General features: G+C 67.0%; 1 protein-coding gene across 2 annotated transcripts in view; it reads left to right on the forward strand.

Annotated features, from left to right (window-relative positions):
- The window catches only part of LHX3 (LIM homeobox 3), a 13,473-nt gene extending 6,798 nt beyond the window's left edge, over positions 1-6,675 (forward strand). The window contains exons 1-6 of one of the 2 annotated variants that reach the window (XM_049624685.1): positions 197-302; positions 2,474-2,645; positions 3,193-3,395; positions 3,969-4,120; positions 4,210-4,381; positions 5,249-6,675. In XM_049624685.1, coding sequence (XP_049480642.1) covers positions 209-302; positions 2,474-2,645; positions 3,193-3,395; positions 3,969-4,120; positions 4,210-4,381; positions 5,249-5,667 — 1,212 coding nt within the window. In that variant the 5' untranslated portion in view covers positions 197-208 and the 3' untranslated portion in view covers positions 5,668-6,675. Of the gene's footprint in view, positions 1-196; positions 303-2,473; positions 2,646-3,192; positions 3,396-3,968; positions 4,121-4,209; positions 4,382-5,248 lie in introns of those variants that run through there. The other variant, XM_049624604.1, reaches the window with a different exon arrangement.
- The last annotated feature ends 4,273 nt before the right edge of the window (positions 6,676-10,948 follow it).

A 10,948-nucleotide genomic window follows, 5' to 3' on the forward strand; every position in this document is an offset into this window, starting at 1 on the left:
CGCCCCGCCCCGCGTCGCGGCCCCGCCCCCCCGGCCGCTCCGCCCTCCGCGCGGCCTGAGGCTCCGGGCCCCAGGGCGGCCCGCGGGCGCGGCGCCCAGCAGCGCGGGGAACAGCTCGGACACCTGCCTGGGGCCACCGAAGCCGTGGCCTCGCCGGGCCCCGGGAAAGTTCGGGGCGGGAGAGCAGCGGCGCCAGGAGACGGGTCCCATGGAGGCGCGCGGGGAGCTGGGCCCCGGCCGCGAGTCGGCGGGCGGCGACCTGCTGCTGGCGCTGCTGGCGCGGAGAGAGGACCTGCGCCGAGGTGGGTGCCCAGGCTGAGCGGCCGCCCCGGGGACAGCCGGGGGTCCTCGCTCCTTTCCGGGCCTGGCCACGGAGGTGGCGGCAGACAGGGGACCGGGGAGGGCACGGGTGCAAGGGCCCCAGCAGCGAGTTAGCGTGGGGGCCCCTGGAGCTGTGTTGTCGGCTGCGTGGTCGCAGCGCCGCACTGCTCAGGCCGGAGAGTCCGAGGGGTCCCAGGACCGATTTAGCAAACCCTCTCCCTTATCAGGAGAGTAAGTGGATAGGACCGCGCAGCTCAATGACCACGGGGCAAGAGGATCCCCGAGAGGGCCGACCCCACCCAGACCCTCCACACTTTCGGGGCGGGGGGGGGTGGTGGGGAGAAAGAGAGGCAGAGGCAGGGGCCAGGGGGTAGAGCTGGAGCCCGCTGGCAGGTCGCTCCTGGCGGGGATCTTGTCTGCACCCATACGCACCTGCTGACTGGCCGGCTCCAGACGGTTCTCAGGACCCGTCTACAGGAAAGACCCAGCCTCTCGGTCCAGCTTCCCGGTGGCACCAGCCTTGCCCCCCGCTCCCCTGTGCATTGCTTCCAGAGGAGGGCCATCGGCAAACGTTCTCTGGCCCGGGAGACCACGGGAAGGAGACGGAGGCGGGCCTGGGCCGGCGGGGAGTGGCAGGGACGGAGCAGGTGGGAAACAGGTTACATCCAGGCTGGGGGGGTGGGGGGGAGGCTCATCCGTCCCCTACTTATTTATTTATTTATTTTCCCCACGGTTCCTGGGAGGGGTTGGCCGCAGGGGCTGGGAGGAAGGGGTGGGAGGGCGGAGGGAGAGGGAGGGAGGGGAGGCGGGCTCCGAACGCGATCGCTCAGGAGAGCTGGCCGGGAGCGGGCGGCCGGGCCGAGGCTCCGCTGGGCCCCGCGGGTGCTGAGGGTAGGAGACCCCGCCGAGGCTGGAGCCGCCATGCAGCGTAAGGCCGGGGTCGCAAGGCTTGGCGGGGAGCGCGAGGGGCGCGCGGCGGGAGCGGCTTTTGCAGGACGCGGGGCCGGGCTGGAGGGGGGCGGGGGGGCGAGCTCGGCCGGGCGCTGTCCGGGCCGCGGTGCTGAATCCGGGCCCACCAGCTGTGGGCCGGCTGCCCTGGAGGCCCGCGAGGGGGGCCCGGGACGCGCGGCGGATGCCCGCGCTCCTGCACCTGGGGCCGCGGTTTGGCCCGACGCGGGATCGCGTCCGTTTGGAGTTTCCCGTCGCTGCGGACGGAGGTCGATCCGGTTCTTTCAGGAGGGAGGCCCTTCTCTGGTCCCCCACGCACTGCGGGCCGGCCTGGAGCGGGAGGGGCCGGCGGCTGGCCAGGAGGGCACCGCGAGGTGGGCACCGTGTTCGCACTGGTTCCAGTCCTGCCGCTGGCTCTCCTCTTCGGAAGACCTTTTCTAAATCAACAGGGACACTCACCCCACGGGCACCCTGCAAAGCCCCTTATGGGCCAGTGGCTCCCGCAGGCCACTCCAGAGTTTCCCCAGCCTGGCTCCCCCAGAGGCCTGCCGTCCCGGGGCAGCAGGACCAAGTGTCCCAGCAACTCTTGTCAGGCACCGGCGATTGAGTCTGGTGACCAGGATGCATTTGTCCAGCCCATGCATAAGTACCCCCCAGGGTTCCCAAAGATGACAAGGACACCAGTGTTCGCGTTGGTGCCTGCAGACAGGGCCACGGGGCTGGGTGGCCACGCTGAAACAAGCAATCTCCGGCTGCAATGATATTTAATTGTGCAAAATAATGATGGGGGTTGGGTGGTGGGTGCCCCACGACCATGCCTTGCCTCCTGGTGACGGAGAGAGCCCCTAGGGCGGGATTTTCATTTGAGCTCAACGTGCACCCTTCGTGCTAACTGGGAACACTTTGCAATCGACGGTGTCTGGCCTAACGGGGCGGCCTGGGCCCCTTCCTGCTCAAGGGCACACTTCTAAACCGTTTTCAGTTTCCCCCAATTTTAACCGTGGGCCCGGCTCTGGACTTTGGTGCCGGGCACTCGCTATGCTTGGCAGGCCAAGCAGCCACTCGTGCCAGCTGGGGAAGACGGGTTGCGAGGAAGGGGGTGTCCCTTGGCAGCCCCGGCCGGCCCCAGAGGCTGGAGCGGGAAGGTGACTTCCATGCTCTCTCCGGGCGGCACCCCTGACCGTGGCGGATCCTCGGCCTGCAGAGATCCCGCTGTGTGCCGGCTGTGACCAGCACATCCTGGACCGCTTCATCCTCAAGGCGCTGGACCGCCACTGGCACAGCAAGTGTCTGAGGTGCAGCGACTGCCACGCGCCCCTGGCCGAGCGCTGCTTCAGCCGCGGAGAGAGCGTCTACTGCAAGGACGACTTCTTCAAGTGAGTGCGGCCGAGCCCCCCGCGGGGAGGGCAGGGGGGAAGTCTGCTCCCGCCAGGTCGGCCCCTCCCGCCACCCATGTGGGGAGGGGGCAGGGGCAGGGTTTGGGGCAGCTCCGCCTCAGCCCCGGCCTTCGAGGCCGGGCGCCTAATTTTTCCTAGGTAATTAATTTTGTAAATCATGGGAACAGTCGTTCAAAAGATAACCCAGGTTTGCAGAACTTGATTGGATCTACTCCCTCTTAACTCTGGTCTTGTTTTTGTCCTTAACGCTCGGGAGGGGGTGCTTTCCAGGCACAAGCCTCGGGGGTCTAAGAGACCTGGCCCACGGATCCAGCTTCCTGACCCGGCCCCCAGGGCCCCCGGGGGTCCCTTCTCGGTATTCTGTGCGGCTCCGCCGAGGCTGCCGGGCCGGTGATTTAGGGGCAGGGCCGGGGTGAGCCTCCCTCCTGAACCGCCCAGCGCGGCGCCCCGCTCGCCGCTCTCCAACCCGCTCCGGGCGAAGGAGCCGCCAAACGCCGCGCTGAGCCGCGCCCTGTGCGTCCCGCAGGCGGTTCGGGACCAAGTGCGCCGCGTGCCAGCTGGGCATCCCGCCCACGCAGGTGGTGCGCCGCGCCCAGGATTTCGTGTACCACCTGCACTGCTTCGCCTGCGTCGTGTGCAAGCGGCAGCTGGCCACGGGCGACGAGTTCTACCTCATGGAAGACAGCCGGCTCGTGTGCAAGGCGGATTACGAGACGGCCAAGCAGCGCGGTCAGTGGGCGGGTCCACCCACCCTCCTGTCCCCGTCTGCAAAAAGAGGCTGGCGCCCGTCGGGTCGGGGCGCGGAGGGATCCCCACGTCCAGCGCCCGCCGAAGCGCGCTCGCGCGGGGACGCGAACTTAAGCGCCTTCCCTGCAGGCCTGGGGTGGGGACTGGGGCTGGAGCCGGGTGGGGACAGTTCACAGGGCGGCCGGGGTCTCAGCGGCCTCCTCACTCGCGGGCGCAGGGAGGCTGGTCTGGATTGGGTGGATTATCACCCCTGGTCTGAGTTATCGCCCCGAACCCTTGACCGCGAGGATCCGGCCTTACGCACAGCCTCGGAACAAAGAGCAACCGGGAGGAGGGGAGGTGGGAGGTGGGAGGTGGGAGGCGCGGGCCGGCGGGGGCCGCGCGTTCCTCCTTGCGGCCCAGGTCGCGGCGCAGCCGCCCCTCCGCCCGGGCCCGGACGCGCGCCAGCCGCGTCTTCCCCGGGGTCCCCGCGCCCTGGCGGGGTCTGGGTGGGGAGGCGGTGGGGTGCGTTGGGCGGCCGAGGCGCCCGGCCTCACCCCAGCCCTCGCGGTGCAGAGGCGGAGGCCACGGCCAAGCGGCCGCGCACGACCATCACGGCCAAGCAGCTGGAGACGCTGAAGAGCGCCTACAACACGTCGCCCAAGCCCGCGCGCCACGTGCGCGAGCAGCTCTCGTCGGAGACCGGCCTGGACATGCGCGTCGTGCAGGTCAGCGCCCCGCGCCCGGCCGCGCCCCCAACCCCTCCGCTCCCCGCCGCCAGGCCGCTCATCACCCCCACCCCGCCCCCGCCCCGCAGGTGTGGTTCCAGAACCGCCGCGCCAAGGAAAAGCGACTCAAGAAGGACGCCGGCCGGCAGCGCTGGGGCCAGTATTTCCGCAACATGAAGCGCGCCCGCGGCGGCTCCAAGTCCGACAAGGACAGCGTCCAGGAGGAGGGGCAGGACAGCGACGCCGACGTCTCCTTCACCGGTAACGGCAGGCCGCCGCGCCCCCCGGGGCGCCGGAGCCCCCGCATCCCCGGGAGCCGCAGCCCGGGAGTCCCACCGCACCTGGGCCCACTGGGCGCCAGGAGCCCGCAAACTGAACTTCCTCGCTAGGGGACCGTTGATGGACCCTGGCCCCCACCGTCCCCCAGCCGTGGGGTTTGGCCCCTGGGGCGCTGCTCAGCTTCTCCCCGGGGGGTGGGGGGGGACAGCCCCGTGGGCCACGTGTCCCGCAGCAGGCTTTCTCATGGGGAAAGGGTCCAGGCCAACCCTCTGGTTCCTGGCCCTTGCAATGATTTTTTTAGGAAAGTGGGCAGCACAGTTCTGGGGTAAGTGATGAAAAGTCTTGGCTGTTTGGAGGGTGGGGGGGAGCCCACCGGGGGGAGCCCACCCTCCTCTGTGGGGTCTGATTGAGCCCACCCTCCTCTGTGGGGTCTGATTGTCTCAGTCTCGGTGCCAGGGAGACCTCTTTCTTACCCCTTGGTGCCCGTCCTCAGTTTCTGCAAGAGATTCTCTTTGGCTGCACTGTGACCTTGGGCAATGAGTCACGTTGCCTCTCTGAGCCTCAGTTGAGCTGTCTGCAAAATGGGATTAGTGGAGTCTGTGCTACCTTTCCCAAAGCCGTCTCGGGGGCTGTCCTGCAACTCTGGGTTTTGACTGGTTTTGCTCCCCCCAGGGGATCCCACCGTTCCTCAGATGCTGGGTGGGATTGAGCTGCACAAGCACGGGGGGGCCGAGGGCAGCAGGAGTTCTAAGTGCAGAAGAGGCCGGCGGCCACTGCTGGGGGAGGGGCACTGAGGGCAGGAGGGGGAGGAGGGCGGGCCCTGAGCTGCACAATCCACTTCCGTTGCAGATGAGCCGTCCATGGCCGAAATGGGCCCTGCCAGCGGCCTCTACAGCAGCCTGGGGGAGCCCACCCCAGCCCTGGGCAGGCCCGCGGGAGCCCCGGGCAGCTTCCCGCTGGAGCACGGAGGCCTGGCCGGCCCGGAGCAGTACCGCGAGCTGCGGCCCGGCAGCCCTTACGGTGTCCCCCCGTCCCCAGCTGCCTTGCAGAGCCTCCCTGGCCCCCAACCCCTTCTCTCCAGCTTAGTCTACCCAGATGCCGGCTTGGGCCTGGTGCCCGCAGGGGCCCCAGGTGGGCCCCCGCCCATGAGGGTGCTGGCAGGAAACGGACCCAGCTCTGACCTGTCCACGGGGAGCAGCGGGGGCTACCCTGACTTCCCTGCCAGCCCTGCCTCCTGGCTGGACGAGGTGGACCACGCTCAGTTCTGACCGAGGCCCCTGGCTCCCCCGAGCGCCGGCCATGAGGGGTGAGGGCTGCGGTGCCGCCCCACCCCCCACCCCCGGCTGGGTGGCCTGGAGCCGCACGGCCCTCCTTGCCCGAAGTCCTGGACCTCCGCGGGATGCAGGTGCCACTGGCAGCAGTGGGGGACAGGATGAGGGCCTCGAGAGAGGGCCACACCCCGCAGCCCCTCCCTCGGGCGCAGAGGGCGTCCTCCTCCCTGGACCCGGGGCCGGCCCGCCCGCGGCCGCCCAGCGAGCCTTGTTTTGTAAGCAGATTCCTCCCTCTATGGACCAATTAACTGGACGCTTGCTGTTTCTAGACCCGAGCCATCACCCACCCAGGCTGGGCCTTCACTCCGGGCCTCGCTCCACACCGTCCTCAGGCGGGAAGATGCTTCTCTTTCTAAAACCAAGAAAATAGTACGAACCGTGCTTTTATTTCCCAAGCTCCATCTGCCTGAGCTGTGTAGCCCCGCGTGAGGTCGGAGATGGGTCGGTCTCCTCTCTCCAGGCAGGAGGTGGCCGAGGGGGGGGGGACCACGCCTGTGTCCTTCCTGGTCCCTCTGGGAGCCTCCCTGACCCCAGCCCCCACCTTCCCAGGAGCCTCCTCTCCCCTCTTCCCTGGGACAGCTGGCTCTGGATCTTTCTGTTCTTGACTCCACTGCCCCTCCGAAGAGATGCCACTCCCGGGCGCCCTTCTTCTCCACGAACAACCTTTAAGGCCGTGGGGACCTCCCTCCCTGTCACAGCCGCCCCCAGGCCCTCAGCGTCCAGGCCATGCCCAGCCCACCGATTTCCGTTGCCAAACAGCCTGCGGCTCTCCCTCTGGGAGCCGCTCTAACTGCCTGAGGATCGGGCGCCTCCTCCGCCCCCGACAGCGTGTAGCCGCCCGCCCCAGACTCACAGGCCGGCCGCGGGTGAGGCCCAGCTATCCCCACAAACGTGCATCCCAAGCTACCTGTTGGTTCTGTGGACGTCCCGTGTTTTTATTTACTCTTTGACCATCGGCTCTTTCCAAGACTTCAATAAATTTGTCGGTTATGGTCTAGAGGGTCCGTGTGTTGAGTGGGGCTAGGGGTGCGTGGGGCAGAGGGGGCAGTTCTCCGGAAACGGGGAGGCCGGTTGGAGTAGCCGCCGCTCCTCCTCAGGGGTGGCACCATTGGGCCCCTCTGTCCCTGGATTTTGGCCAAACTTCTGAGCACCGGAAGGAGACGTGGGAGAAATGGGGGGGGGGGGTTGCTGGGGGCCCGGTCCCTGGGAGAGACAGGGGTGGGGCGGCCCGGGAATGTGTTCACAGCTGGAGCGGCACCGTGGTGAGGACGGTGTGGAGTCGGCTGGTCAGGAGGTTCACGGCACGTGGTCGTGGGGGTCTTGCCAACTTGGACTCCACTCCTCGCCATCTGTGACTTGCTGTGTGATGCTGGGGAAGTGAGCCGCCCCCTCTGAGCCCTCCTGCGAGGTGGAGACAGAGGTGGCAGCCCCTCCAAGGGAGATGTAAGGAGAGGGTCTGTGCGCTTGGGGCCTCCCCTCGCCCGGCAGGTGCGCCACCGGAGGGCACGACCCGGCCCTGTGGGCCTCCACTGCATTTGGGGCACCGGGGCGGTCGGGGGAGGGGGGGCGGATGAGCATCCAGTGCAGGGAAGAGGGGTTGACGCTGGGAAGGAGGAGCGGCGTTCCTGGGAGGAAGGTCCCGGCAGCTGCAGGCTCACGTGCCCCCACAGGGCAGCCCCCGGGACAGGGAACGGAGAGGCACCAGGAGAAGATTCGGGGCAGGACGCAGGGGCCCCGAAACCCTTCCGTGGGGGGCGTGGGGCAGGGAAGAGCCAGCCTAGGGCAGCAGGGTCGGAGGCACCTACCCGGAGCAAAGGCGTGGCACCCGGGAAGTGTGAGCGGTTCTGGGTTAGCCAGGGAGGATGGTGCTCAAAGGTCAGGGCCACCCAGGGGGTGGTGGGCGGGGTCCTGGAGGGGAAAGGGAGCCCCCCGGGGAAGAAAGAAGCCTGGTCGGAGTTGGGATCTGGGGGCCCCGGTGGCTGGCGGCGCAGGAGCCGGCGCTGTCTGACCTGGTGGCCCCGAGGGGGCGGGCGTAAATCCTCAAGTCGCCCCCTCTCCTGCTCGAGCCCCTCCCCCAGGCCGCCCGGGACCTTTTAGGCGCTGACAGGTTAATAAAGTGCTAAGTGTCCCCGCGGGGCCCTCCGCCTGTTGGCAGTTGCTGCCGAGCGCGCTCCAGCTGGCGGCGCGTCGATAATCCCAGAGCCAAGTCAGTGCCGCGGAGCTGGGGGCGGGCGGCCTCCCCCGAGACCCCCGGGGCCGCCCAGCCCGAGCGCAGAGACCCTGGCGGGTGTCGGAGGGGACACGTGAGACGTACCCAGGCACCTGGCAGATGTGCTCGGCCATCAGACCCACAGCTGCCCCGTCCCCGCGGAGCCTCCCCGTCCTCCGTATCCCCATCCGAGCAGAGCGCCAGCTGGGCAGGACCACAGCTCCCACGTCCCGGGACCACAAAGCCCATTAGCCGGGTGGGTGTGGGCGGCCCGGGGCTGGCGCGGCGGTGGGAGGGGTGCCCAGGGGGGCCCTGCCCGGGACGACCCGCGTTGCTGGTGAGGAGGAAGGCAGCCGCCCGGCTGGCAGACCCTGGGGTGGGGGAGCCCTGTCGCGGATTCGGGGCCCCCTTGAGCTCGCGAAGCTTTTTGTGGGGAAGGGCAGGGTTGTTAACTATTTTTTTCTTTTTTCCTTTTTGAAGCAGGCTCCACGCGCAGCGCTGAGCCCAGCTCGGGGCTCGAACTCACAACCCCGAGGTCAAGACCTGAGCTGAGATCAAGAGTCCGAGGCTCAACCGACTGAACCACCCAGGCGCCCCTCTTAACTTCTGAACCCAGCGATGTATTACATTATCGAGCATGAATACCTGAATAGCGTAAATGATAACATCAGCCAACACCTAAAGGGTCTTCTCTTAAGTATAAAATTTGCACAAGGGGGGGAACCTCAAAGGATGATTCCCAAAGCAGGGACATCTCCCTCCCTGAGACCCGCTCCCCTCCCTGCTTCACCTCCCTCCTCGCCACCCCACCCCCCGCAGGACTGGCCGGCTTGTTGGGGGACCGGCCCCCCAGATGTGGACAGGAGGGGGTTGGGGTCCAAACCCTGGGGACTTGCCTGCTTGAGTAGCAAGGCTATAAATCAGTGGGTTTTCAAAGGAATCAGTCTGGAGCGCTAAATCCCAGGGGCTGTAATGATCAATTCTTTAAGCCCATAATTGTTCAAATTACTCTGAGCAACATAAAACATTAATTTTAAGAAATTTAATAGAAAAAAGCTCTTTAAATCCGCAACGAGATAAATGACACCCAGCACTGCGACCTTTCTCCATACCTTGGTGACATTGAATAATCTGAAAGGTATTCACATTTTCATTCTTCGTGGAAAATGTTGACAAGCTTTTGGCCGTGGGCGAGGTGTGCGGCCGTGCGGAGGGCCCCCTCCCCCTAATTAATGGGGGAGCCACGGCTTCATGAAGCAGGATTTTCATCAGTCTGCCTGGGCGACGTGGCAGAACCCACCCCTCTTGGAGATGAAGCAACATGGCTCATTTTTTACCATAAAGATATTCCCTCCTGACCGGCGGAGCCCCCTCTTGGCATTCAAAAATAGACGGGGCGCTAAGAAGCCGCTGTCACGCGGGCGGAGCGTGCGTGGGGCCCGAGGCCAAACCTGAGGGAAAACTCCGGGTTCCGCAGGCCCCAGAGTCAGGGACGCGCGTGTGCCCGTGGGTGTGGCCGTGGGGCTCGCCCCTGGAGGGGTGGCCACAGGCCCCCAGGGGCACGCACAGCCCTCAAACCCTCGGTTCCATGCGCTCCTGAGAAACCGTCCAGGGGAGCCGCCGTGGGGGCCCACTCGCTGACACCTGCGTGGGGAGCTGGGGCTGAGCCAGCTCCTGGAGAAGGCGGGGGGGTGGTGCCCCCGGCTCCCTGCCAAGCCCCTCACGTCTGTCCTTAGGGGTCTTGCAGAGCCAGGCACCAGAGCCCAGGGGTCGGGGTGAACTGGCCCAGGCTCCTCCCAAGCTGTGTGACCTCGGGCACCGGCTCAACCTTTCTGAGCCCGCACACAACAGCATCACACCCTGGCTTCCCGGGTCACTGCGAGGGGAACAGGCTACGGGCTCGGGTGAAGGGCTGGGCAGAGGTGGGGACGGCGAGCACCTAAACCACCTTCTCAGGTGTGGAGGGCAAATCCCACGCAGAGGAAACAGCCCGGCCAGACCCGCGGCATCCCCAAGACTCGGGGCTCTGTGACCGTGAGCACGCAACCCCCGCTCTGGGAGGACAGGGCTCTGAGCCGCGGGGGGTCTGGGTCGGGGAACCTTGTTGGGTTGTCACAGGGGGTCAAAAAGCCCCTGGCCCGCTGCCCTGACTGTGTCACATCAGAGCTGCTCCGAGAGGGGGGATGGGCGGGCTGCCCTGTAACCTGTAGGTCTTGGTGGCTGTGAGGGAAGCGGGGTTGTGTGCACAGGCTCCTCCCCACCTCCGATCGGAGCGCCCAGGTCAAGGTGTCCTCTGAGCCAGGTGCCGGCGTGGGGGGCCCAGGCCACCGCAGGAGTGTCTCATGTCCTTCTGCCCTGCTCCAGCCCGTGTCGGCCCCAACAGTGGGTGAGACGGAGGCAGGGCGCGGGATTGCTGGGGGAGGTCATGCACTCAAGGTGATTGGTCTGGAAAGACCCCAATCCAGAGGAGACGCTGTCGCAGAGGGGTCCCCTCTCTCTGAAGGGTCCCCTGCCCCTGAGGGTCCCCTGTCCCCGAAGGCCTCTTGTCCCTGAAGAGTCCCCCATCCTTGAGGGCTCCCCATCCCTGAGGGGTCCCCTGCCCCTGAGGGTCCCCTGTCCCCGAAGGCCTCTTGTCCCTGAAGAGTCCCCCATCCTTGAGGGTTCCCCGTCCCTGAGGGGTCCCCATCCCTGGGGGTCCCCCATCCTTGAGGGCTCCCCGTCCCTGAGGGGTCCCCAAATCTGGAGGTCCCCATCCTTGAGGGGTCTCCGTCCCTGAGGGGTCCCCACCCCTGGGGGTCCCCCATCCTTGAGGGGCCCCCTGTCCCTGAGGGCCCCCAAACCTGAGACCACCATCATCCTGTCCCCGACACCCACGGCCCGTCAGCTGTGGGCCGAGAGGTGGCTCCTCGTCTGTGACAGGGTGATCTAGTCAACAGCACAGGAGGAGGCATGCACCAGGGGCCTCGAGGGAAATCGAGTCGGAACCGCAGTGTGAGAAGCCACCGGAGC

The sequence above is a fragment of the Panthera uncia genome, chromosome D4, assembly GCF_023721935.1.
Source record: "Panthera uncia isolate 11264 chromosome D4, Puncia_PCG_1.0, whole genome shotgun sequence".
NCBI classification, from domain to species: Eukaryota; Metazoa; Chordata; class Mammalia; order Carnivora; family Felidae; genus Panthera; species Panthera uncia.